At 43.0% G+C, this 27,399-nt stretch overlaps 4 protein-coding genes across 5 annotated transcripts; 1 reads left to right on the top strand and 3 right to left on the bottom strand.

Moving 5' to 3' along the window:
* Positions 1–935: 935 nt before the first annotated feature.
* thoc5 (THO complex 5) lies at positions 936–13,448 on the bottom strand. The gene is made up of 20 exons (XM_083784058.1): positions 13,324–13,448; positions 12,644–12,749; positions 11,897–12,040; positions 10,857–10,970; positions 10,470–10,567; positions 10,193–10,339; positions 9,968–10,082; positions 9,636–9,768; positions 9,451–9,528; positions 9,094–9,137; positions 7,673–7,772; positions 6,242–6,350; positions 6,048–6,149; positions 5,390–5,486; positions 4,771–4,888; positions 4,559–4,662; positions 4,372–4,459; positions 1,643–1,758; positions 1,291–1,481; positions 936–1,178 (listed from the first exon to the last, which is right to left on the bottom strand). The coding sequence occupies exons 2-20, from the start codon at positions 12,737–12,739 to the stop codon at positions 1,115–1,117; spliced, it is 2,058 nt and encodes a 685-aa protein (XP_083640184.1). The 5' UTR covers positions 12,740–12,749; positions 13,324–13,448; the 3' UTR covers positions 936–1,114.
* A 160-nt stretch (positions 13,449–13,608) lies between these two features.
* Positions 13,609–20,498, bottom strand: tfip11 (tuftelin interacting protein 11). Its single transcript, XM_083783310.1, has 15 exons — positions 20,373–20,498; positions 19,730–19,943; positions 18,836–19,010; positions 18,507–18,666; positions 18,270–18,397; positions 17,671–17,832; positions 17,387–17,572; positions 16,987–17,166; positions 16,220–16,354; positions 15,749–15,852; positions 15,490–15,658; positions 15,032–15,275; positions 14,740–14,882; positions 14,288–14,453; positions 13,609–14,128 (listed from the first exon to the last, which is right to left on the bottom strand). The coding sequence occupies exons 2-15, from the start codon at positions 19,930–19,932 to the stop codon at positions 13,782–13,784; spliced, it is 2,502 nt and encodes an 833-aa protein (XP_083639436.1). The 5' UTR covers positions 19,933–19,943; positions 20,373–20,498; the 3' UTR covers positions 13,609–13,781.
* A 66-nt stretch (positions 20,499–20,564) lies between these two features.
* Positions 20,565–23,052, top strand: srrd (SRR1 domain containing). Of its 2 annotated transcripts, XM_083783311.1 has the most exons (6): positions 20,565–20,841; positions 20,941–20,981; positions 21,201–21,421; positions 21,516–21,614; positions 21,722–21,873; positions 22,806–23,052. In XM_083783311.1, the coding sequence occupies exons 1-6, from the start codon at positions 20,702–20,704 to the stop codon at positions 23,044–23,046; spliced, it is 894 nt and encodes a 297-aa protein (XP_083639437.1). In that variant the 5' UTR covers positions 20,565–20,701; the 3' UTR covers positions 23,047–23,052. The 2 variants fall into 2 exon arrangements, with proteins under 2 accessions (XP_083639437.1, XP_083639438.1); XM_083783312.1 differs by lacking the exon at positions 21,516–21,614 and having other exon boundaries at positions 21,201–21,445.
* Positions 23,053–24,305: 1,253 nt separating this feature from the next.
* On the bottom strand, positions 24,306–26,514 carry akr1a1a (aldo-keto reductase family 1, member A1a (aldehyde reductase); the record flags this gene model as incomplete). Its single annotated transcript, XM_083784813.1, has 6 exons — positions 24,306–24,371; positions 24,785–24,944; positions 25,040–25,189; positions 25,950–26,104; positions 26,191–26,310; positions 26,434–26,514. 6 exons carry the CDS (start codon positions 26,512–26,514, stop codon positions 24,306–24,308), a joined length of 732 nt encoding a protein of 243 aa, XP_083640939.1.
* Between the last annotated feature and the right edge of the window lie 885 nt (positions 26,515–27,399).

The raw sequence follows: 27,399 nt of genomic DNA, 5'->3' as shown, positions 1-27,399 counted from the left end.
ATCAACCACCACTCAGACATGAGGTGCATGTAAGAAGCAATAATGCACAGTATTCCAGTGTCCACTAGACTAACTAACTAGACTTCACATTTTGAAAATGTGCATTAAAAGGACGATTTCAGCCATTTTCAATCTATCTTCATATAATTGGTCCGCTCTAATGCTTCATAATATGGTACCATTTTTGTCTACCCCGTCGGTGCCTTAGAGGGCTGTGGGCACTTCAGAAACCATAGAAGCCATAATGACATAATCGACAGCGAATCCAAGCGAATAGAAACTGCAGGCTTTCCATTGCTGGAAAGCTAGCATACTAAAATGGAAGCCATGATTGTTCTTGAGGTAATAAGATTAAATAAAAAAAGAGAAATCTTGTTTAAAAAAAGATGTCGTCGTCACTGGTAGCTTTCTGAAGTGTCCACAGGTGTCCTGAGACAGACAGAAAAATGGTACCATTTTATCATGAGCATTAGTGAGGACCAATTTCCATGACAAGGACCTCCAAATAGCCTCCCTTACAGGCGAGATGGCTTAAATAATTTATATATATTAAAAAAAAAAAAATAGGTGTGAACCTGCCGATCTATTTTAGCCAATGACAATGACATGGCCAAAATAGGGACGGAAAGTGGTCAGTGGCACAATAATCTTATGAATTTAGTTGTAAGAGTTTTTTACGGCGCATGAGTCCCCACCCCTCCCATTTTCCTTTCCTTTTAAAAAACTGTTCTATATACCAGAAACATTTACCTCTGTGGGAATGACTCAGCTAAGAGCACTGCTGAACACCAATAGCAAAATCATCAGCTTTAGTACTTTCTAAACCTATAAATAGAATAGCAGAGAGAAAGGTAAAGACAGAGCTTGAAGTTGAAAAAGGGAGGAAACGTTTGAGTGAACAGCAGAAGAGGTATTGAAAACATCAAGATACAAGGTTATTCAAGAAAATTTCATTTTTTATTTTCAAAGTCATAAAGAACATAGTGATAAAAAAAAGAACACTATTAGGGGTACACAGTATGTGAGGTTCAAACTAAGGTCCTACGGTTAAAAAGATAGACCCTGTGTGGAGTTAGGGACATAAGGTTCGCTACGGTGGTGTGCTATGGTCATGTTAACGATGACTGAAGAAGCCCTGGGGATGGTTGTATTTGAATGGCTTCAGGCGGTTGGGACCCCTGAGAGAGAAGAGAGAGACTTCTTAGTTATGTTTATAAAGATGAATTTGCAGCTTTTTGTCTTTTTCTTATGTTTGCGAGCAGTTCACTGGTCACTGCTGCAGGCCTGTACCTAACAGTGCGTAAGCACATCTTTTCACGTGGGAACTCCCGAGGTCCTTCTACGCTGTCGTCTTGGCCGTCCGTCTCCAAATACACATCCAGACAGACACACAGGCGTGCTATCTGATTGGTCAGCAGCTGGTGGCCTGGACGGGGTCCCTGGAGCTCATTTTTGAACACATTCACCTCACTCTCCATGGCCTGAGACAGGGTAAGAAAAATGTTCACAGACTGAACAATGCTATATGCTGAATATGCTAACTAGAGCATAATAAAAAGGTAACTTAAAATACTGGTTTATAAGATAAATGATATAGACAAAGAAAGAGATGACAAATTATTTGATTATTATTCTTTCTTACTCTGAGGTTGTCATCGGTACGTCCACTTCGCTCTCCCTTCCAGCTGAGCGAGAGGGAGAATAGAGGGGAAATTCCTGGGTAACGGGGGCTCAACACCACCGCAGCCTGGAGACGAGCTGAGGTGATAGAAAAACTGATAAACAATCTAATCACAGACAGAAAACGGTAGTTTGGTAGTAAAGTCAAAACTGCTCCCTATACCCACCTCTCCAGCCGAACTGCAGCTAACAGCACACCCACCTGTTTCACCGATTAACTGCCCTTTCTTAGTGTTTTTGTTAATCTTTTAAAGCGTCATGAAGCGTACTTCGAATAGCGCTATATATATATTTGAGATATTATTATTAACAAAGGTAATAGAGCATGCACATAGCCCAGGTGCTGGACAAATGGCAGTACAAGAGAAAGAAATAGAAGGAAAAACTCAGCTCCACTGGTTTATTGATTCAACGTTTCGATCACTGGGATCTTCTTCAGGAAACTCAGAAGATCCCAGTGATGGAAACGTTGAATCAATAAAACAGTGGAGCAGGGTTTTTCCTACCAGTGTTGTGGACTCCATTACTTCCTCAGATATTATTATTAACCCATTCTGAACGGGCACCCATTTTGGTGTTGGCATCATGTTATGCTTTAGCTATTGAAAAATAGCAGATCTACAAGCTCATATCGCGCCACCGAGTGGCGCGATACGAGCTTGTAGGTCTGCTATTTTTGAAAAATCGAAGAACGACTGACATTTTTTTAGAATCTGATCTCAGGTCAGAATGGGTTCATCAGACCAGTATGGAACCAAATGGACCCGTAATACACGTAATACACTACACATTTTACAGTGTAGATTGAAGTTCTAGAGATAAAAAGCACATGAAATGCGGGTCCATGGCCTAATGCAGGCTTTCCCTAACTGTGATGCGCAAAGTTGCAAACGCTCTGTAATATTATTAATGCATTTTGTCTATGTGCAATAATGCACAATAAATAAATGTTTTAATATAATCATGTAGCTCTACAACAGAGGCAGCCATGACAGCAATGGCGCGCGCGCGCGCACACACACACACACACACACACACACACACACACACACACACACACACACACACACACACACACACACACACACACACACACACACACACACACACACACACACACACACACACACACACACACACACACACACACACACACACACACACACACACACACACACACACACAGTGTGTGTACAGGGTTTGATGAGGGCCCAGGTAGGGCCTTAATTTTCGGAGTTGAGAACTCCTAGTTTTCGCCGGGTGCTGGGGCACAGCTGCACAAATAACTTTTGCATCTATCACATGCTACGGGTCCATTAAAGTCAAAAGGGAGACATCGAAGAGGAAGGATGGATGGGGAAGGATCAACATATGGAATACTAATATTGATGACATCAGGGATCTCCATATATGGGCTTAATTGCAACAGCAGGTCGCATTTATTATGATCCCTGACTTACTATCATCCCTGATGATGTCATGTGATGTCACGAGACCTGGGCATCATATATGGGGGCTTTCCCCATGTATGGGGATTTTGAGTGATACACTGACTGTCTCTAAATGACGGGAAATGCACGATTTCGGTCGCAATTATTTTCCAGCCAAATACACCGAGATGTTGGGGGTGCGTCGGCTAGGTCAGGGAGTAAAAAGGGGTGCACGGCCAAAAAGGTTTGGAAACCGCTGGCCTAATGCATATCAAACTGGGGGTACTTAAAATGAAAAAGGTTGGCCTGGGCCGGCCTAGCGGTCTTGGCACCTAGGCTGCTAAGCTCTTTAGGTGCCACGGACGACAAGACGTCTTATTGCTTTTTTTCCTTCTAATCTGGTGTACAGGTGATGACATGCACATTACATGCATAATAGAATTACAAATTCTCCATACCCGAGGCGGGGGTTGGCGAAAGGGCCTTTCTGTGTGGAGTTTGCATGTTCTCCCCGTGTCCCCTAGGGTAGATACCCTCACAAAAACATGCCATAATCCTGGTCTCTAAAACTACCTCCCCCTGGCCAGCCGGGGCGCCTGATGGAGGGGAAACCATCGGAAACTGGTCGGAATAACGTGTCCCTTCCACGCGCTACGTCTGGCCGGGGAAATTCCCCTCCGTCAGGTGAAAAGAAGCAGCTTGGACTCCTCATGCATAGAAGGAGGCATGAGGTCAGTCCGCTGCCCCCCCAGGTTGGCAGAGGAAGTGTAGCGCCCAGGATTACATTAGATAATTGGCACTGGGTGAAAAGAAAACTGGGTTACAAAATCCTGGGATAAAAATGTAAAGGAAAAAAAACAAAAATTACAAATTCTTTCTTTCTTTATAATGGGAGAATTGGCACTCAGAGCCTAAACTGGTGACCACCAGGTGGCGCTGAAAGTTAAGCATTGACATCGGATTGAGTAATTTACTATACCCAACTAACCAACTATTCATCGGTCTTCAAGGATTGTAATTCTGCCCGTGCTAACCACGATACAATTAAATCCTCGGCCCCCAATATCACGTGACCTGACTTCAGGTTCTACTGAGAGATCCTCGGTCACACCCCCATTTCCTGTCAGCTTACTCTAAGTGTAAACTATCAAATAAAGGCAGAAAAAAGCCCAAAATGATCTTACAAAAATATTAACAATAATAAAATAAATGAATAAGGTTGAGAATCATTGAACAAGCATACACAGTCCCTATGATGTACCTGTGCCTCTCTCCACCACACTCATGAAGTACAGGTCAGTCTCCTTAGCCAGACCAGCATCTACCACATGCTGCGTGAACATCAGGTCCTGGCAAGAGAGAGAAGAGCAGAATATCAGTCAAATGTCCTTGGCTTTGTAGTTTTATTACAGGCAGATTCTTATCATGAAGGGCATGCGTGCGATTACCCTGTACTCTTGGTGTGAGACTGTAGTCCAGCGAGCCAATCGGGAGATGACTTTGGCAGGGAAGAGATGCTGACACTCACTGGAGACTGGGACGATGCTGTGCTCTGGGGACAGAATAAAGAATGCGTTCAGTGACATTCACAACGTCGACCATATATCAGGGGATGGATGAATGAGAGGCTCGCTGTTGCACATGTGTGTGTCATTTCTACCCAGTGAGGCGAACTGTTTGTGCAGGGCAAGACGTGACTGGACACGCCCCCTCAGCAGTTTCATGGTACTCTCCATGTGGCTGGCACTCAGAGAACTGCCCCTGCCGCGGCACACACCCTGGAAAACAACACAGAGCAAGGTCACATCACACCAATTTATCTCCATGTTATGTATGTAGTTATTTCCTCAGTGCTTTTACACTCCAAGAGCCTACTGAACAGTCAAATGAAAATCCTCATTGTTCATTTATCCACTGTAACTCTTGGGAGTGTACAAATGTAACCAAATAAGTTGAATGAACACTGAGGATACTGTGTGGGATTATTACCAAAAGTCAGACTTGTACATCACCTTTGAGGGAAAGCAAGAGAGATCCATGATTTTGTAACTTCAGTTTTTCGTACATTGTACAAGACGTTTTCAATATCTTCATACCATCTTTCATATGAGGCCTACCTAAAATCCTCAGTGATATCCTGAGTTTACAACCAAATTAACCCTTACGGGTCCATTCCCTTTGTACAACCTCAGTGTCACATTAACAGGATTTTATTTGACTGTGCAACTAGTCTATTAGAGATGTTATTATATAGCTGTTAGAAGTGAACAGCCACACACCTCTGGGGCATCGCTGGGAAACTGCAGTCCTCCGAGACTCTGGACCCACAGGTAGGGGTGGCCCAACTCCTCAATGTAGTCAGCAAATGTCACGATCCTTACAAGAGAACAACATGCTTCACTCTGCTTGTTTTGTATAGTGATACAGCGAGTGAAATGTCAAGCTTATTGTGCTATAAATATAATATCACTGTCACTCTAGCATAGAGCCATTTCTGCTCCACTAAGTGAGACCTAAAAAAGGTTGGCAGCAGTGCAAGTCTAAAATGTATGGGGTGGTGTTAATTAATTTGCTCCTTTTATGTTATAGCATGATTCATTCATTCTGGACATACCGGTATATTTAATTTTAAAGGACCATACTGGTATTTTTTGCCTATGACGACTCACTTCAAAGGATACCTGCATATGTTGAATTTTGGATTAAGCCACTGGATTTCATTCCATGACACTCACTTGATAGGTAGGTAGTGCACTAAATATCACTAGAGGTTTTCTTTTTGACAAAGTTGTGAAATTGTCGCTTTAATGCGTTTTAAAAGCACAGGATGATTTGAAAGATCTAGCCAAAGATTGCCTGTATGGTTCTTTAACATCTACTTGTCTTAAAGCTTAAAGGTAATTCACCCTGGTGTTGCAACATGCTTAAAATCCTTACCCGACTTTATCAAATTGGTAGCGGTTAGCTGGGTTGGGTGTTTCCTGGCCCTGGTCATTGGCATAGAGGCAGTTGAGTAGAGTATTTGAGTTCAACAGTTCACTGGGAGAAAATTAAAAAAAAAACATTAGATTATATACAATCAGGAAAAATAAGACAAAAGTGGGACACAGCACACACACTCCTGTACACACCATGCACTGACGGCTGTGGTGAGGTCAGTCGAGGTGGACACCTTAGTCTTCACAGTTATAATGTTGAGGTTCATCAGGTAGTAGAAGAACAGATGGAGAACACTGCCATCTGGGGAGACAGGAGGGATGTGCAGCTTTACTTACCCTTAAACACAAAAACCAGTGATTCAACTAAACCGTTGTTGGACTGTCTTTCAGATATTAAGGCTTGGATGGCCTCTAATTTCTTCTAACTTTTTCCGGTCAATTTGACATATGGCTCAAGTGCGTACAGTAAAAACTGTGGGACAAGTAGTGCGGCAAACTTTGTCTTACTCCAGTAAAATAATACGCATGAATAATAATAATAAAGTGTTACAATTACTAGAGTCTGGTTGGCAACCACACTAAAAATGCAAGGCTGGGAACCCACCTGTGAGCACCCAGGAAGAGGCGAAGAGAGGCGATTAAAACATGCTTACAGAATGCTGTAGTTGCTGCTGTTTCATACTGCTGCAAGCATCTCTGTCGCCTCTTATTTTCGCCCTCCCCACCCTTTTTTGGTGCTTTAGATAGTTACGCCTGCAATGCAGATCCCCCCTCCAAACTGTCAGTGATACCTCATCACCAACAGGGGGCAGACTAGGGTCAACTGGTGTCATGACCTGATGACGAGTAATACTGATAGTAGACTGGGCCAAAGTTAAACAATATAGAACGCAGGTCTGTTGTATTATCTATGTTTGGGTCAGACTTATTGCAGCCATTTCAATGGAAAATTGTGCTTTTTATTCAAAGCACTTTATAATGTGCATTACTGTTAAGCATTATACTCTTTGTACATCAAATACAATAACCTATGCACACTTGTCACTTTATGTGAGTGTTATGTATTTTATTGACTCTCAATGACCATAATCGATTACCTTAAACAGAGAGAACAATATTACAACATGTTCAACCTTTGCTTTACCCCTCTATCCCCTCTTATCCCTCTAACAGGCTAAGGTTGGTCTCTGAGGCCCAGAATTGGCCTCAGTTGTCTAGACCAGGGGCCCCCAATCTGGGGGTCTCCGACACCCTGCCTCACACATTTATATTAATTTTATTCAAACAATTGACAGCGCCCAGGTGCAATAAACATAATCTTGTTTGGCCTGCATTGTTATCGCCGGCCTGGTGGAAATAACAACAAAAAGGCACCAACCTGCTCATTGGAAGTAGTTGCTCAGGGATACTTTGACACAAGTCTCTCGAGACAGTGTTGAATTCAATTCAAATTCAAGGAAAAGAGGGTACCGTTTTAAGTGTTTTTACATTCTTTTTGACAGGTTCAACACTAACCCAGGGGGAGCAGCGATCGAACCGGGAACCATCCGATTCCCAATCGGTCGCTCTAGCTCCTGCGTTGCTGTCATCCCAAAACACATAATGACATAACTTGTGAGTTACCTTTACACTTGAGATCTAAACAAAGGGACAGAGGGTGTCTCTTCAGCATCTCACGTCGCTTATCATCAAGCTGGCCTCCTGTGGTGGGCCTTCTCCTCTTCTGTAAGATGAGAACATCGGACAGGAAATAAAACAACCCATGAGGGTAAACCAAAAGAAGAGGGCAGAGGATGTTCAGCCGTCCGGCGGCGTTGGTTAAGGGATGCCAAACCACCATACTAACAGTACCTAACCTGAACTAGCTGCCAGCTATAAAGTGATTTTTGCACAGACAATAAAAACATTAAGTGGCAACTTGCAAGTGATAAATGAAAGAAGACTGTCTTTTTACAAAAGAATACAAACACTGATCAATGAAAACACTTTTAAAAGAAAAGAAAAGATCAATGATCAATAACCAAACAAAATCACTCATTCATACCGAGGAATAAGGGGGGGGTGTTCCTGTTCAAGACTAGTCAGTGAGTTCTTCCACTATGCGTGGTCCAGAAAGGGTTGTCAGGCCTTATGGAACATCTTCAAGGAAACGTTAAGGGTAAATCAAATCCTTTCAATTCTGAGTTATTGCCCCTTATCAATAAAATCATGGAGCGTTTAACGGTTAAATATCCACTATCAAAGAAAAAAGCTAAATACATGTTATACATTGTGCTATATCAAGTCTGAGATCAGCAACAAACATGTATCCAATTTCAGCTGCTCACAAGCAGTGAAATGCGATCGTGACTTTACATTTCAACCCTTGACAATTACAGAAAATAATGGACCAACATGCAGTTTAATGGGAAGGACAGATGGAGGGAAGGATGTATGGAGGAAATGTGAGACCTTTCAACAGAAATGCCCCAGTAGTGAGTGCAGTGCAGCAACAAATGCAAGATGGCTAGGCCGCAAGCCTAACAGGGGAACCACAGAGGACCTCCCTCAGCAAAAGAGAAGTCCCAATAGAGTGATTAAAAATAAATAAAGACGGATATAGAGAGTGTGAGTGATATATCTTGAGAGTGTGTGTGAGGGAGGGAGAGAGATAGAGAGATCGAGAGGGGGTCATTGATGATGCTGAGTATATGCTAGTGTGAGCTCCGGTTACAGTCACCTAGCCATTCTCTGTAAATATTCCCAGAATCCCTCGACTGGCACCAAGCCGGACGCAGGAAGCAATCAATAGCTCTTCCCTCACACTGTGCAAGTCTGTGCCAGACCACAGTATGTGAGCTTCAGTGGAGTGTTGGTACGCAAGGGGACAGCTGAACTCACTGTGTGTGTGTGTGTGTGTGTGTGTGTGTGTGTGTGTGTGTGTGTGTGTGTGTGTGTGTGTGTGTGTGTGTGTGTGTGCGTGCGCACATGAATGCATGTGTGTATGCATGTGGGAGAATAAGTGCGAATGAGGACACAAAGTGTCGTGTCATGGTGGCACTCACAGTTTTTTCCTGCTCCTCTTCTGCATCAGAGTCACTCTCATCATCTGGACACAGAGAATGGGGAAAAGGTTTACATTCTTGCTCACAGGACAATTGTTAAGAGATGTTATGAAAGTTCCCAAACATTTAAATATAGCAGAAATTTCCAACTTCATATGCATCGAGATATGCTACTTGACATGACATGACAAAATATAGAGCTTAAGAGGTTGAGAACATGAAACGTAAGCGGCAATTAATTTAGCCTCAAAGCAATTTGTTAGATTCTCAAACTTGCATGTAGACATTTTGTTTGTGTCTGTATTATTTATGTATACAGTATATACTGCACTTGTGTGTTGTGTGAAGAGCTTTTACCCTGGGAGTCCTCTGGAGGTTTGGATAAAGCCTTGGCCTCCTCTACATCTCCGCTGATCGACACACACAGATTCTTGTCTGAAAACAGAAACAAATCCTTAAGACTCACTTATGCTCCCAGACGGACTATAAAAGGCACATATACTGTACTTGTGCAGCGTCTGGAAGACATTAAGACTGCTTACCGCAGGCCTGTCCGTAAGCAGAGGCTTGAACAAACAATACATAGAGAGAAGGGGGCAGGTGCCGGGCGATCTCCGTCTGTTTCTGAGTCTGCTCAAAGGGCATGGACAGATACTCCTGCACTGGCAGAGATGCCTGTGAGAGGACCGAGGATCAATACATAAGTGAAAGAAAATACACCAACGATTAACACATCTTAAAAAACAAAACAAAAACATCCACAGCAATGAGATATGAAAAAGCATGCTTTCAAAAATGAACAAGAGAAGAGAAGAACAGCATAGCTTCCTTCCCCATGTGTAACGCAATAATACACTATCCAGAGTGTGTGTACCTGCATGATAGCGTTCAGGCCCGGCTGCAGGCTGCTCAAATGCTCCTTCTTGACCTCAATGGTCTTCTGTATCTTCTCTTTAGTGGTTTGAGACTCCTTGTATTTCTCTGCCAGCCTACAACCATCAACAATGTATAAACTATCAGTTTAAAAACACCATCTAATACAGTGCTTCATAAAGTCTACTTGGGACCTGTGTGTATTTGGATTAGTGTCTCTGTGCACCTCTTTCTCTGTTCCAACTCCCAGTCGAGTCGTGCCAGAGTGAGCTGGTGGGAGTCTTCTTTGGTGATGTGGGGCCTGGATATCACTAAGGGGGCATCCTTGTAAAACTCTTCCTCACTCACCAAGTCTATCTCTTCATGCTTAGATCTGGAACAAGGAAAGGGAAAGGATGTTTAACTTTGCCTTTTAGATAGGACAGTAGCCTGAAGAATCGCCAAAAACACATGTAACACAATATTTAGTGAATTATTGTGCAGCCTCTAGTAAATATGCTTACTTGAACTCCAGACATTTGCTGATTTCTTTCTGCAGGTGCATGACCTCATACAGGAGGTTCTGCAACTGAAGGTGTAGCACATCCACTTTCTGTTTTGCCTACAAGAAACATCACATATAAAGATGATAATTCTGGAAAAAGAATGTATGGACTTCGGCTGTCAGCATTGGCTCATTTAAAAATGTATTCTTAAATTAGAGTTACCATGATACATTATCAAATATTGTAACGGAATGACTTTGGCTAATTTGTTTATTTTTGTCAACCCCATAGTTTACTGATTCTAAAAGACATTATTGTAGAGGGAAAGGGTTCTCATTTGGATTGTGGGTGAGCTCATTTTCAACCATTTCACTATATACGTACAGTATGGATTATGCAATTTACCTCATGTGTCTGGTCTCGACCTCTCTTTAGTCGCATATGAGCCAAACGATTGAGTTTCTTCAGATTCATGAAATGGATACAGCTCTGCATACGTCTCTGCTCAACCTCAGCAGACTGAAAGGGAAAGAGACATCTTGTCAGTTTATCATACACAGTTGATGAGGGTACAGACTAGCCTCGGTACCAGGCTTTCATTTTTGTTGGTGCAAAAATTGAAAGCCTGGAGGAACGCATTGGCCGCTCTGGTCTAAAAGTGGGAGTCAACCCTTCCGGGTGGGCGTCGCTCCAAATGATGTGACGTAGCGCTGCACTAGGGGGGAGAGGAGGGGCCGGGGGTGACGGACAGATCGATGAGATCCAATCAGGGCGTGCGCAAATCTCAGCCGCGACCCGCCCCTCTAGACCAGAAACCTAACACGTTAGCTCAGGCTAGGTACAGACTAGAGGGACCGAAACATCTGTCACTAAACTAAAAAACTGCTTAGCAAGAGCAGTATGCGAGACCTTTTATTCATGAAACATGTTCATGATTGCTTCAGTTGTCACTGTCCAACTCACCTGCATCTGAACAAAGTGGATGTGCGAATTGCGTAGCTTTATCATACATAAAATCCTCAGTGATAACCTAAATACGTGTGTGCGAATGTAACCAGATGGACCTATAGGTCTTTTTGGTTACATGTGTACACGGCTACACACTCAGTTGCAAATTGATAAATGAACAGAGGATTTTATTGTGTAGCGTAAGTGCAACCTCAGTAGGTTAGGTAACTGTACTTATCAGGCAGCTGACCAATGACTGTCTAATAAGCAAAGCTGTCCATTGTTTTTTCTCCTGGCCTGCTGTCAAACACCACAGGTTGTGTGTCTTTGTCCCCATCACCACAACTGTGTTTTGATTTGTTACGGTAGTCTCATAGTATTCAGTTTATACAGAACATGGAGTAATATCACATTATGGATCAGCGCTGTTTATACCTGGTAGGGAAAACTGCGGTGTAGTACATTTGCACTGATTGTGTGTGCTTGATGTGTCTCACCCCATCCTTAGCTCCATTAGCTTTAAGTTCCTGTATCTCTCCCATAAGTTTGGCCAAACTCTCACACGTCTGTTTGTATTGCAAATAGTCCTGCTCTGGATCCCTTCCATCCAACTCCACCTCTTCACTGTACACGCGGACATCCTGGGAGAAAAAGAAAAGCATACATCTTTGCACAATTTTCTACTATCAAATGTGACTAACTTGACCAAGTCCTATCAGCATGAGGTCATTGTTGAAGGTTGTCCCAGCTCAATTGGCTAGCATAAGCATTATCATCAATAGTAATAATAACATGAAGTCATGAATGCCATTTAATACTTCAGCTATTAAAAAAGCTCACAACGAGATGTGAAGCAGTGAGCTTTGTAGACCTGCAGTTTTTCCCCGCTTCTTCCCATCTGAAATAGTTTAGACTAGCCCTGCTCCAGTGCACTCGCTATTCGCCAACACACTGGACCAGGGCAAAAAAAAGGTCTTAATTTTGACAGCAAATTCTGATTTAGTCTTAGTCTTTTGAACACACCATTTAGTTTTACCCACCGTTGTCTTTTAGTCTTAGTCAACACGTAAGTTTTGTACAAAAACGAAATTGCACACAACACAATTTTGTATGGGGAACAATACACTTCAAACTGTTTCATATTGGGGGTATATGGGGGTCTGCTTCCAAATCAATTTGGGGGTCCTTGTCTCCTTGACTTGAACAAGTTCTGGGAACATCCATCTCTAGTGGCTTATCCTCACCTGCTGGTCTCCATCTCGGTTACGTTTCATCTCCGGAGTTCCTCCTTCACCGCGGAGCACCTTAGCCTTCCGCTTCTTCAGGGCATCGGAGGACATGATTTGCTGGCTATGTATTAAAATAATTTAGTCTAAATTATCAAATGTAAAATGAAAACGAGTTAAATCAGTTGACTACTAAGAAATGGTAAACAGATATTGAAGAGGCTTTGGATGTGTATAGTGGTTAATTGGAGTAGGGGGTCATAGACTGTAAATGTGGGGGTAGGGAACTGTGATGGGACATTGTTTGCCTTGCCTTTGTTTGTTTAACTGTAATGTTTATTATTATTTTGTATTTATGGTTCATTTCCTGATGTTTCTTCGAAGATTTTGTTTAGTATTTGTGCTGCCATGGGGTTGTGGGGGGAAAATACATGTGAATAATTGCTTTGAAAATACTATGTTGTAAAGAAAAAATAAATAAACATGTTAAAAAAAAGGGTAAATAAAGAATGCCAGTATTTGCCCGCAAGTAACGTTAGCTAAACTAGCTGGTTGCGATGGACCAGTCGACCAGAGCTAAGTAGGTCAGTGGAACTAGCTAGGTCTGAAGCTAACATGTTAGTTTCGCACCTTTATAAATTACAAAATGATCGAAGACACTTCGTGATTGGGAAGTTAAGACAGAATCATGTGCTTACCCGTTGAAAAAGGAAGGGGGAAAAACACAAAAGTGAAATCTATAATTTGCGGATTATTTCCTCAATAACGTGTAGTCTACTCTGTACACACTCCAGGTTCTCTTCGTTCAGTGCGCTGTCTAGTACGGAAGCTCGCAGGCCACAAACTTCACAAAGGCCTCTGTGGCGCTATATGTCCTATACTACCACCTACAGTAAAATACAGGCAATTGAACCATGAAAGATACAATTTTATCACAGACAAATACATTATTATTTATTAACAGCACAATAGATCATATAAAACGGTTTTATTGTTCCAGTGACATTTTATACAATTACAAAGACGCATGTTGTGTCAAAAAAAGAAGTGTGCCGTTTTCCGGCACACTAATAACCTCTACAACTGTCACAACTCTGTTTCAGCCATAACACTTCATGTGGACTAATAAAAAATTAACAGCCCTTTTCTGAGAGCATTATCTGGCCATATCTATCAGACTCTGTAACGATGTGGGTACCCATGTCCTTTCTCCTTGTACAAATACTACTCCTCTGTCAATGTAGATGACTATACGCCCAAATGTGTACAACTGTTTGCCCTCGTGGCGTTTGGCCACCAGGGGCATGAAGACGATGTTGTTCTCCTCTGCCTTGGCCTGGATCAGGTCTTTGAAGTTTGTCGGCAAACTTGCACCCTGGCCCCTCTGAGCCACGCTCTCCGCATCCCTACGCTCCTGCAAGGCTTCGTACTGGTAGTCCTTACGTCTCTCTGTTTGCGTGAGGTACGCAATGTTCTCCCTGGCGCCAGGCTGTATGTATCCAGCTGCAGAGAGCAGGGTGAAGAAAAGAGACAAATGTTTGGATGGATACACTATTTGTTGGCACAGAGGACAAAGAAAATGTTCAAATGATACCTGTATGCCGTGTGTGTGTGTGTGTGTGTGTGTGTGTGTGTGTGTGTGTGTGTGTGTGTGTGACTTACCCATGCCTGAGGACACTGCTCGGTTCATAATGTCCAGTGCTTCGTTGAATTTGTCTTTGATGAGTGGTTGAGATAACAGCATATCACTGAACATGTTCTTCCAACCCAGGTACCACTTTGTTATTTCCTCATAATTAGGACTGTTATTCAGCCATGAACAAAGGACCTACAAACATCAAGAGTAAGACAGATTAGATTTGAAGCATTACTAATCAAAAATATTCATCAACCAAAGGTAAATGTATTTTGTTAAAGAGTCAATCCTTGAGATTATCATATTATATAGCAATACTGTAGCAATCATCGTTTTGGGTAAGCACTGTGACTACTCTGTATATGGTAATGTTCATTGGCAGGCAGCTGCTGGTGCTAGTGCAGGTGCAGGTGGCAGGTGCTGGCAGGATCTGCAAATGTTCAAGGATTAACACCCTCTCCTCTACTGCAACACTAACCTGCAGCCATTTGGGAAAGAAGTTTTTGTCCAATAAGGACACAAGGCTGGATGGGGAGAGCATGCCTTCCCAGTCCATCACCCAGTGGAAGGGATCCATCTGCTGCTGGTGAGGATTAATAACCAGCTCCACAAGACACAGAGCTACGGAGAGAGAGAGAGGAGAGAGTAAAGACAGGTGAAAAGCGGTGTACGAATACAAAGTGTAGCAAAAATATATATATACATTTACTTAATTACCAGGCAAAACCAAAGTAGTTCAACTATTAGCCGCTATGATTATATGTGCATACCTAGTTTAGGGATGATGTTTTTAACCATGAAGGCCTCCCATGCTCCTGGGGAGAACACGTCTTTCCACGGCTGCAGTATAAGGCGAGCTGAGGTGTCATTGGGATGCCACCGCTGTAGAGCATTGGCTAGCTTGCTGCGGATGGGAGGGTACAAAGGCTCAAGGCGTGATTGGAGTAATGGTAGCCATGGGTGAAGCCAGGAATGGATGGGCACCGTGTCAGTTAAAGGGTTCCAGTTATCCACCTATTGTGTAGGGGAAACAGCACAATTGTTTAGAGGTTATATGCATGCACTGGAGTTACTAAATATCCTTCTGAACAGAAAGGCAAAGTGAGTAGATGCCATTTAATCTTAATTCATATTCTGTCGTACAACTGCAGAAAATAGCTGATGTGACAATGTTTGTAAACCAGCCTTTTTCAGTGAGTGACACCATACGAGTGTGTTTGTGTCTTGCCTCTCTCTGCAGGCGGGGTAAGATTAGTTGTTCCAACAGGTGGTCCAGTATCCAGAGGGGGAGGATTGGAGCCCATACTTCCACACAGTCCACCATGGGTCCAACCACACGAGGCTGCCAGCCTGACACGCAGGTCCGCATCACTGGGACCAACACCTCCCACAGAAGTCTGGACAAACAACACACATTCCATCACTGGCTGCAACAGTGATCTACATGTGCATATACGTACGTGTGTGTGTGTGTGTGCACATTTTACCTATGGTAGGGGTCCATGCTTGCTTCCGGGGTACTAGAGTGCAACTGTCTCGATTCAAGGATTGCCCTCCATTGCCCAACCTCTTCCAAACCATATGAGCTGTCCTACAAGAATCACAAAATATATATACGCAATGAAAAATTATGTTTTTTGAGTGGTGCAAACCACTCCTACAACCAGCTTGCAATGTCCTCGTACCTGTTTGTTTGTGTGTGTGTCTGTCTGTGTTAGCACGAGTATGTGACTTAATAATAGCAGTAGGGGGCGCCAGAAACAGTGAGCGGGGTAGTGACTCTAATGAGAGACAGTGTGAGAGAGAGAGAGAGAGAGAGAGAGAGAGAGAGGGGGGGGGGGGGGGGGAATTGCACCACTCAGTTCACACGTGTGTGATTTTTCTTTAGCGTGCAGAAAGCAAGTTGTTATCGTAGCCCAAGAGGCCATGTACGTGATGGGGTAACTGCTGGAATGTACCTTCAATGGGTCCCAAGTACGTAGCTTCTCTTTAAGTAAAGGATGAACCACAGCCACAGCCAGATCACCCATTCCCATAGTCTTATATTCTTCATAGTATTCTGTCTGCAAGGTTTCAAAGATCCGAGCACATTCCTAGACAAAGAGAGAAACGCATAAAACAATTAACCCATAGGAAGATTCACAACTCTGAGTATGATAAGAACAAAGTGGCTACATTTTCAAAGGCTTGATGACTGTCACTATGAGCAGTGTGTGTGGATGCTGGTCATAAATCGGTCCACAATAAACATAACACTTGCATCGTCCTTATGAATGTTCTGTGTCTCCCTTTAAACTTTTGGTACCGTTCAAATTTATAGCCAACACCTCACCAACATAATTATGCATGTTCCACTTTCCTATTTTTGTCACAACCCTGCCATAGCTGCTACCTGGCACCCACAGCAACTGTTGGCAAACATGGAGCAAATTTATACAACAGTGCCATACGAGAAACCAGCTTGATTTGGTTCTACTAAACTGCATAAAAACCATTCCTCTCAATTTTATGATCACCACTTAAAACAACATCGGGCCATAGATGGACCATAGAGTATGCACTGGAGGATGAGCAGCTTATTTTCTAGTTTTCTTGTGGTCTAGCACAGCAGACTAAATAGAATCAATCAAAAAATAAATTGAAAAGGGCTGATTATTATCCAAAGGTCCGACGATTGCCTACATTTGGCTCAGAGATTGTCAATACACAATGCTAGTGTATGTACCTGCAGGCTGGGCCCCACCCCTGGTGCCAAGTCTCCAGACTGGAAGCGCTCCACCAATTCCAGCACAGCCTCCATTCTCTGAATGGCATCTTGCTCTGCTGTCAACCTAGTCTGCAGGGCGGCGGATTCATGGCTCAGAGACACAACAACATCTCTCTCATGCTGCAGACGTCTGGCAGACTACAGAGAAGAAAGAGAAATGAAGAGAGGAAAGCGAGGGGCGGGGGGGGACGGGGGACAGATAGTGACAGATAAGAGGAGACATACAAAAAGACACATGGAATAATCAAGCAGCTGTGAAATTATTTGGGGGTAACTTCATCAATGATAGAGAGAGAAACCTTCATTACTTCTTATTGCAGCCCAAAATATATGAGACAGGTTCTTGTCTACTAGTTACCTGCAATATGTCCTGTTCTGTAAGGTCTATCAGTAACTGCAGGTTGTGTTCTAGCTCAGGAAGAGCAAAGGCAGATGGCTTCTGGTCCCGTGTGCTGGGTGGACCTTCATCTGGAACACTGTGCTTGTTGCTCATCTGACTGTAACTGTAATACACCTTCTGTTCTCTGCCTGTCATATCGATCACCTAGATGTTATAAGAGAGAAGGGCGAAATAAGAATTATCATGAGAAATCAAAACAGCAGCAGGGGCGTGTGTGTATGTACGAGTCCTTTCCAACTCACCTTAACCTGTGCCAGCTCTCCAGCAGGTGTTTGTGTGCTCCGTCCAGCCAGCTTGCCTTTAGCCTTCAACTCCTCTACAGTCCTGTAGGAATACTTGGGCTTCTTTTTTCCTCCTGCACCTGTAGGATCCCTCCTCCACTGGCCGAGCTCCTTCTGAAATTCCTACATCAGAGAGATGGGATATGATGTTCCGTGGTCTCATATTCGTTGCGCATGTACAAATAGGAGTCCGGAAGACCAGTGGGATATACTGCTCGATGGCCTTGCCACAACACATGATTATTTTATTCTGCGACACAGCAGCATAGAGAACATACTTCAGAATGAAGCTGTGCGCAACGGCTGGCTTCTTGGTAAGTTACAACTTATCTGAAAAATAGCACTTTATTTTACTTTTTCTTAAGTTGATTCTGAAGGAAAAATGGCATGAAGATGTGCGTGCACAGTTTTATAAATCAGATTCTTTTGAAGCACGTCATTTCCGCTTGTGTGCACGTACACTTTTAAGTATGGATTCTGCACACTATTGTAAAATGAGATCCCTCCCTACTCACTACAGATCAAACACTTTAGATCAAAACTGGAACATTTCTCAATACCTTTTCCTCCTCTTCCTCCGAGTCAACAACGGGAAAGTCCTGGAGGCTCTGCTTGGTTCGCTCGTTGCCGTAGGCGCCAACTGCTCCCTTGCCCTTGCGAACCTTTGCCTCGATGGGGGTTAGAATACCTGCAGCAGTCACAGTGTAAAATATTTTATGTATAATTATTACTCATAACTCCTTAGCCAATGGTAATTCTACTCCCATCAATCCTGTGCTGTCCACATTTGTTCCCACCTTGAGCATTCTTGCCCAGGCCTTTGCCTGGTTGGTAGCCCATCTTCTGTAGAAGTTTCATTCCAAACCCTTTCGTGTGCTTCTCCCAGCCACCCAGGTCCTGACCAGTCCGTATCCCAGCTGCAAACTTCTTGGACTGGTGCACACGGAAATTACCCCCCTAGGAAAACACAAACACTTATTCATGCCAAAACGGTAACATGGTTATTGGCTGTAAGTGATTGATACAAGTCTCAATCACTCAAATGATCATATCTATCATACAGTATAGCTGATAGCATCATCATCATAGCAGACGCCAACACACATCAAGTCAAAAACAAGAGTACCGTCTGGAGTTTAGTGGTTGCAGCCCCACGAGAAGGTGCTGCTGGTGGAGGAGGCTCATCATCCTCATCCGAGTAATCAGATCCTGCTTCAGCTTTCTGCTGCTGTTTCTCCTCAGCTGCAGTTTTACGGATACCTCCACTCACAAAGCTCACTGGAGCAGTATAGTCCTTAGACCTAGAAGGATATACAGAGTAGACAGATGTAATATGTCTGTATGTAATACATATATTTAAAAAGAAAAATCACACTTGCGTGAAGTGAGGGGCGCCCACTGTGGCTGCCACATGACGGCACTGCTTAGAGCCAACATTAAATGTTCATAGACTTGGCTGCCATGTCGTAATTTCTGAAAGCCAGACATGGAGGCATGGAGGTTCTAGCGCCCCTCAAAAAGATCATACTTGCTAGCAAATGGATACAGAGTAAATGGATACTGCCACAAGTTAGAATAAAATCCAAGCCTCACGTCATATACCCTATTTTTGGCCATGACTGACATGCAGGGGGCCAGGGGCTCCATAGGGATTATATGATTGACATCACCATATTGACACAAACACTGCAGCCAACGATATCAAAGAAGGCAAGTGAATCCTCAGGCAAAAGCAGTTCCATCTGCGATACGTGATACCCAGGTAGAGCCATAAACTACCTCTATAATAGACAAAGCATCAATACAGAGTCCACAGAGCCCTATCAGCATTATTAATAGACCTCCAACCCCAGGTAGCTGACCTTACAAGGGGCATCTCGGTTTAATTCCTACTTGGACACCATCGCAGGGTTAAACAACCAGTCGAACCTTAGGTATTTTAGATAGATAGATAGATAGATAGATAGGGTTTGGATGGTTTTCATCACAGTACATTTTATGTAGCAGCAAGTCAGCCTACCTCTTGCCTCCAAAGCTGGGCCTCTCATCATCTGAATCGGCGTCAGCCCAGATGCCATAGGTGGCCTGATCCTTGGTCTGTCTGTGTCTCTGACGCTCTGGGTTGAATTCATTAGCAAGGTCCCAATCTGTCACCTCAAAGGCCTCCACCTCCACCCCATCTTCCTCTTCTGCCCTCCGTCCATACAGGTGGGACATGGACATGTCTGGATTTGCTAGGGAAGTCAACAAAGTGAACAAACACGATTGATTGATAACAGTTGTATTAACAGTTTGTAGAATGGGTACATTTCAAAGAAAGTACAGGTCAATACAAAATCTGCTACTAGGATAAAACCAGAAAAAGCACTAAGACTTGTTTTTAGGCCAGGGTCCTCTAAATGATGATGAGAATGATCACCTACCATGTAATTCCTAAGTTGGGTTAGCTGGTATATTATTAACAAACAAAAACAACTAAACACATAGTTAGTTACTAGTTATTACTGGGGAAAGTTTCTGTACACGAAGATGAGATGAGCCGAAGTTATGTTGTTACTAGCGAAACGTTGCTACAGCTAATGCTAGTTAGTAAATGTAATCGGTTTTTTCCCGTAATTACAAAGCCTGGCTAGACAGCAAATTCATGCCACTGGCAGTCTTACCTGGTCTAACGTAACTCGTCAAAAATGCGATTCCCTTAATCCAGGATATCGAATGCCTTTGTTAAAATACTAATATATCAAGGGCTACTAGCATGGAATCGAAAACATACGCGCTACGTCAAGTACGTCATCCAGTTCCGCTATACTACCGGAAGGGGAAACGTTATTGTGTTACTCTCAAAACACTCCCACGTGTTTTCTACTCAATGCAGAATCAGCACAGTCTATGATGCGCACTAGTGCACACTGCCCTCGGTAGATGGTGTTTCGTTTAATTTGGGAAATGTGCTGAATGCTGATGTGATATTTAATACTTAATACTTTTGAAGATGTCGGACACAAGAGAGGAGTGGCAGGTGGCAGGGCGTCGTAAAGGGGCAGCGCGGAGACCTCAGCAACCGCTGGCAGCACCATGCCAGGATCAGCTGCTGGACACTGGGAAAACCATTCAACGGATCAGAGAAACAATGTAAGAAGGATGAGCTCCCCTCCCTATTTGCTTTTAAACTTTCTGCACCTTGGAATGTGAAGACTGTCATTTTAACATTATCCTTCCTCTCCTCTGTAGGTCTGATCTGAAATGTGAGGAATTTTGGAAGAAATGGAAAGGTGAGTTTTACATGTCGAGTTAATACTGGAGTTATCAGCAAACGTAAAATATAGTTTCCAGAATCAGAATTATTGTTATTGCCACACCAATTTGCACATACAAACAATTTAGTTTGTGTACAAATCTGAAACATAAATCGTGTTTGTTTGTCTGGGTGAGGTGATGGTTTGGACTTGGTTAGCAGCAGTGTAACCCTAACAAGGCATTCTCCTCTTCAGAACAGCTGACAATGACAGGACTAACTGCAGATCCCTCCGAACCTTCAGCGACTGGAAAGGCTCTGTCCACTGAGATGCCTGACGACCAGTCGGAGAAGAACGCACATGGCAGAAGTGATCTAGAACAACACTGTGTGTGTTATGGTCTGGGCTCCTTCTCATCCTGTGTGTCGGCTCGATATCAGCTTGCGATGTTGCTACTTCTTCTTGACACCCTCCAGGTCAGAAAATCAAGTTCTATAAAGGTAACGTGGTAAGACATTATGAATTGTAAACCTGGTTCGAATTACCGCATGTTGATCTGCATCTTTTTAGATACCATTAAAGGACTGCTGCGTCTATGATCCCATGTTCTCCTCGGGGGAGAGGAATGTCTTAAGAGAACTGGGTTTAACCATAATCACAGAGAATGAGGTGGGCGTGTTATTATCATCCTGTTGCAGTTGGGTACTGAAACAAATCATTCAACTATGTTCACTTTCTAGATGGTTGAAATGTATCTAATCTCTTGTGTCCATCAGGAAGGGAAGCGAATGACCACTAAGCCAACCCTCTTCTACCTGATGCATTGTGGGAAAGCCCTTTATAACAACCTGCTATGGAAGAACTGGAGTAGAGAAACTCTGCCTCAGTTGACCATCATAGGAAACAGCTTCTCTGGCATACAGGACAGGTAGTTTGTGGGGTTATTGTCTATTTTAGTAGGTCCTAAAATCCCAAAAGGTGCGCCACTGCGCCTTGGGATCCTTTGACAACCACACATTATCCAAGCTGACATGGAATTCCAACACTCATTCCATCTACAAGAAAGGTCAGCAGAGGCTGCATTTTATGCGCAGACTGAGACAGTATAACGTCTAAAAAGATATTATGGCACTTTTTCATCGATCCTTTGTGGAGAGTGCATTGACATTTTGTTATGTTTCATGGTATGGCTCATTATCATTGGTCAATAAGAACAAACTCCATAAAATCAGCAAAATAGCTGGGGTACGATTTGAGACTATGACCTCAATATATGAGACCCGGGTACTCAGGAAGGGGAAAGCTATTACTAGGGACAACACACACCCGTTACACAGCCAATACCATCAGGGCGACGGTACTTGGTACAATGGTACCTTCCCTGCAGGCTAGGGCCTCAAGATCGTTTGTTCCCATAAGTATAGGACTTATGAACAAGCAGGCCCCATCTCAGTTCCGTGCATAAAGTGTGATCTGTTTGTTTGCATATGTTTTATGTATATCCTGATGACTGCTGTGCACAAAACAAATTTCCGAAAGGACAAATAAAGTATCTATCTATCTATCTATCTATTATTGTTGCAATATACAACTATACAAAATGTTACACTTTTTTATTTACTATATCAGTACTTTCCCAATACAGAGCAAATTATTTACCCTAAAATTATTTAAAACGTATTTGGCAATGGTAAATAAAAATAAACGAGTAAAATAGAGGTTATTTTGGAAGGATAGTACTGGTGTATCTTGAGATTTGACTTGCCCTTTGGTGTGCCTTGCGCACAACAAGTTTGAAAACCACTGCTCTAAATGGAAAAGGAGAGCCAAGCTGACATTTGCTTTCTGTGATCCTATTAGGATGATTGAGAGAGAATTCCAGCGAGACTACAGCTATATTGCTCAGGCTGTAGTTGTGTGTAAAGAGAGACCGCTGCCTTGTCCATCCCGCCTCCTTGATGTCTTCAACGACACAGTCGTCATCAGCTTCCCTTCCAGTGACCTCAGCAAACTACCTCCATGCACTTGGACAGAGCCACCTGAGCCACAGTACCAACACTGTGGTGATCTGGAGATTATACTGAGAGAGCAACAGAGCTGAGAATGGAGACATTAACTGGACTGGGGCTCATTTTATTTTTAAGAAGGGGGGGGGGGGGGTGTTGAGGATTGACTCTGTTAACACTTAAACTGATGGTATGATTTTCAATGGCTGTCTACTATGGGGAAAATCACTGTGGAACCTTACTGTTCAGTCAGTGCCCACTGCTCACCAGCACTAGACACCTTAAACATTAATAACAAGAATCACACACGTGTGAAGTATGGGTTGCTCTCATCGTACATCATCATCAAGAATGGTATTCCCTTATTGGCCAAGGGTTCCCACGGACATACATATGCCGATTTTTCCGACACATATGACGTAAATTCTCTGTTCATTGTCAATGGCATTTTTAATGTTTGTTCAGACAACACAAACATTAGTTCTCTGTTCATTATCAATGGCATTTTTAATGTTTGTTCAGACACACAAACATTAAGCACCCCCATTCAACTGTTATCACCCGATAATCAAGAAAATGTTCGTAATCAGCACCTTAGAAATACCCCCAGTATGTGATAATCAACATACTGGAATATCCGGAAGAGAAACTATGGGAGCTTTTGTTTTTGTGTCAATGATGTCAATGACGGAGGGGCGCCGTGTCTGGTGGCCTTAGGCCACGTGAGGCACCGCCGAGCGTTGCGAATGCCACCAGACCCGACTCGGCGCCGTCCGAGTTACGTCCCGATAGGCGGAGAATAGTATATATTAGAAGCCCCTAGTTTCCATGCGCTGACAATAGAGTTGGACACGTTCAGCAGGGGGAGTCCTTGACCAGGCTATGTCTGCACGACTGCACCACCACCCTGCATGTGCAGTCCGAGGGAATACAACCAAACATCACAATGTATAGTATGCCAGTATGGCCATATTGGCCATATTCCAACGTCCTGATAACGGTTGATTTCGTATATTTAATACAGTGATAATGGGTAAGCTGTATAAAAAATCCCTAAACAGTAGGCACTATACAACTCTAATACTCCCTCAACTCCCATTTTTATCCTACAAAAGAAAGCAATAAGAATAGTCAACTTGACTATTAATATGATACACCAACAAAACCACTATTCATTAACATTGAAACTCAAAAATGTAGTCAACCTTAACACCACTACAATAATTTACAAGGTATACAATAAGTCACTTCCAATATGCATGAGCTGTTTGAAGTGTAAAAATGTAAAACTGGTGACAAATTATGCATACTGTGGAACAAGAAAAGTTTTTTTAGTGTGTGCATCTATGCTCCATCAGTAAGCATCATGGAAGGGGAAGTGGGGGTGTCCTCCATCTCTCCAGACCCTTTTGCCATTAATCTGTGAAGAGATGATGGAAGTTATGCTGAGACAAGGAACAGACAGTATCTTTGTTCTTTGGGTGTGAGCATGGTTCGTCCCAGTTTACTGGAATAAACAGATTTAGTTTAAACTTTAAATTAAATTACTGAGGTCCTTTTCAAATATGACTATCCAGGAAAAATAGAGTTCTCTGTACTGTCTCTTTAATGATTTAGACTAGGGTGACAGTTCTATTTGCCTTTCTCAGGCTACAGTATTGCAGAGATTTAGATATATTTTTACCTAAAGGCAGGTCATCATACACAATCAATCCTGTGGTATGCTATATGTTATGTACGTGTAGCTGTTTAAGGCATGATATTAAATTAAGCTCTCACTCTTGGTAAAATTCTTGTATAATTTGAGGTGTTTGAAATGAATTGGTCACTCGCCTCTACTGCAGGAACAATGAAGCGTTGGTTCTGGTTGATGGAGTCAATCTGCTTCATGTCCTCCTCTGACAGGGAGAAGTCAAACACCTGTAGGTTCTGTTCGATTCTGGCAGGTGTTACACTCTTAGGGATGCACACCACACCCCTCTGGACATGCCACCTATACCACACACAACAGGTTTCACACTGTAATTACAATAGTAATCGACTTCGGAGGCAACCGTAAACACCGGCTGAGGAGATAGTTTGAGTTACCTGAGTATAATCTGAGCCGGGGTCTTGTGGTATCTCTGAGCGAGAGCCTCCAGTCCTGGGTCATCCAGCAGGCATGGCTCATCAGGGGAGGCCCAGGGTCGGTCCCCGCTGCCGAGAGGACTGTAGGCCGTAATACAAACCCCCACTGACCTAGACAGAGGTTATAAACTGTAATGTACATTTTAACAAATAGTGTGAAAGGAATTTTAGGTTGCAATAATAATAAACGGGAGCAGAGGCGGTCTGTAAAATGTTGCAAAATTAATACACAAGCAAACATATGCTTAGTGCTTACTGACCGACAATGAGACAGCAGGTCTGCTTGGGATAAATATGGATGGCATTCAACCTACGGCATAGACAAAAATATGTTGAGAGTTTCTTAATGGTTTATTCACGATACATTTCCCAAATATCTTGTTCAATACCTGGTTGACCACAGGCTTGTGTTTGGCCATGCTGATGATGTCAGCAGTCTGCCTTGCATTGAAATTGGACAAGCCTATGGCCTTGACCAGACCATTGTCCACTAGCCTCTCCATAGCAATCCAAGTGTCTCGGTAGTGTATGTCAGCATAACACACAGACCCATCCTCCCTTCGAGGCATCAGCTCTTTTCCCCGCCTTAAAATATGAACATAAACAAAAACATCTCAAAGCATTGTAACGGAAGCATAATCTAAGCCTATTCACCCTGGGCCACAGACTAGACACCATGTTAACCACTTAAGCGTTAAGCCTCATAGGTCATTTGTTCCATTACAGTAGTGGTAGTGGGGAATCTTTTAGTACAAAATAAATAAATGTTTATTTAACATTTGCCCAAAACAGGGACACCAGGTTTAATATGTTTAAGAAATATAGAAAGGAAAACAGGTGCAATGCAAAAAGGTACAGCTGTGATGCTCACTGGAAAGCCATAGGCCAGTGCATGAGGTAGAGGTCCAGGTAGGAGAGACCCAGGTGGTCCAGGCTGTTCCTACAGGCCTCCTCCACATCCTCTGCAGGGTCATGCTTTGTGTTCCACAGTTTGGAGGTCACGAACACCTCCTCACGACGTAGAGCCTGGGGTCATAAAAGGAGGTTTAATACACTGATTGAAATGGTGGTTTCTAGTAAGGTGAGGTACTGTAGATAGAATCCCATCTCACCTTCTGTGGGCCTATTCTGAGTGTCAGAGCTTCTCCCACCTCCTGCTCATTGCCGTAGGCAGCAGCACAGTCAATGTGTCTGTACCCACAATCTAGAGCCGCCAGCACAGCCTGTTTCACCTGAACAAGCACGAAGAGATCAAGCACAATAACCAGAAACAATAATCATATTAAATTGATCTATAAGGCTATTAGCCTATAAATTATGTTGCCTTTATTATTGGTAAGACTATTTATATCAACCTGTCCAGGAGCACTCTTCCATGTGCCTAGCCCAAGGATGGGCATCTTCTGGCCTGATGTCAGAGTCACAAATGAAGTCATTATTCTTGGAATTAATGACCTAGGAGAGGAGAGCGGGTGGGTTGAGGTTGGGTGCAAGTTCAGGGTAATGTACCAATTTTGAATGAATGATTAAGTGTTAACATAGTGTGTAGACTGACCAGTTGAATGTACTTTCATCCAGTGACAGGCTAGTCACCATGACTAAGTGCTAACGTTTGTCTGTGAAGTCTGTATGTGTTATGTACAGTGTGCGCAATTTTAGCTGAAGCCTGTGTGTGCGTGCATGTGTGAGTGTGTGTGTGTGTGTGCGCGCGCGCGCGTGCGTGTGTTTGTTTGTGTTCATGCGAACATGCACAAGTCTGTGTGAATGATTTTATTTGTCAACAAATCAGTCATATTCTAACTTTATAAAATTATAACATACTATCATCAGTTTTTCTCCAGTTGTTTTGGTACATTTCTCAAATGACCCGATCCTTACCAAGGTTGTTACACTAAAGTTGCAATACACAAACTCTCTGTGAACCCTGGCTTACGTCTGTAAATAGCTGATGTAGCTTTATGGCATTATATCCCCCATTCGTCACACACAGTGTGGTGCTACTGAAGCATAACTCTGATCCTGTTTATGTGTATCAAGTTAAGTATCATATGATACAGTCATCTAGACTCGCATGACTGAAGTAAAAGATGGTATAAGTAGCCTATGCTTAAATTCATATTTAGAAAATGTTTCAGATGTTTAAAAAAACCCGAGATGCAACTTGATGCAGTGGTACCAGGAGAAAAACCTCTATCAATGTCGAAAAGACCAAGGAGCTGATCGTGGACTACAGGAAGAGAGGACAGAGGCTGGACCCCATTACCATCAATGGGTCTGCTGTTGAGAGGGTCAACAGACTTCTGATATGTCATAACACACAC

Source organism: Protomyctophum parallelum (assembly GCF_964188405.1).
Source record: "Protomyctophum parallelum genome assembly, chromosome: 15".
Taxonomy (NCBI): domain Eukaryota; kingdom Metazoa; phylum Chordata; class Actinopteri; order Myctophiformes; family Myctophidae; genus Protomyctophum; species Protomyctophum parallelum.
This window is presented reverse-complemented; position numbering and strand designations above follow the sequence as displayed.

Coding starts and splice junctions, on each gene's coding strand:
- thoc5 (XM_083784058.1), bottom strand. CDS start 12,739: ATGTCCTCCGATGCCCTGAAGAAGCGGAAGGCTAAGGTGCTCCGCGGT. Junction 12,041..12,643: donor ACCGAGATGGAGACCAGCAG/GTGAGGATAAGC, acceptor TTTTTCTCCCAG/GATGTCCGCGTGTACAGTGA. Junction 10,083..10,192: donor GAGTTGGAACAGAGAAAGAG/GTGCACAGAGAC, acceptor TGATGGTTGTAG/GCTGGCAGAGAAATACAAGG.
- tfip11 (XM_083783310.1), bottom strand. CDS start 19,932: ATGTCCATGTCCCACCTGTATGGACGGAGGGCAGAAGAGGAAGATGGG. Junction 14,883..15,031: donor AAACATCATCCCTAAACTAG/GTATGCACATAT, acceptor CTCTCTCCGTAG/CTCTGTGTCTTGTGGAGCTG. Junction 14,129..14,287: donor AGCAGTGTCCTCAGGCATGG/GTAAGTCACACA, acceptor TGCTCTCTGCAG/CTGGATACATACAGCCTGGC.
- srrd (XM_083783311.1), top strand. CDS start 20,702: ATGTCGGACACAAGAGAGGAGTGGCAGGTGGCAGGGCGTCGTAAAGGG. Junction 21,422..21,515: donor TTCTTCTTGACACCCTCCAG/GTCAGAAAATCA, acceptor GCATCTTTTTAG/ATACCATTAAAGGACTGCTG. Junction 21,615..21,721: donor CCATAATCACAGAGAATGAG/GTGGGCGTGTTA, acceptor TGTGTCCATCAG/GAAGGGAAGCGAATGACCAC.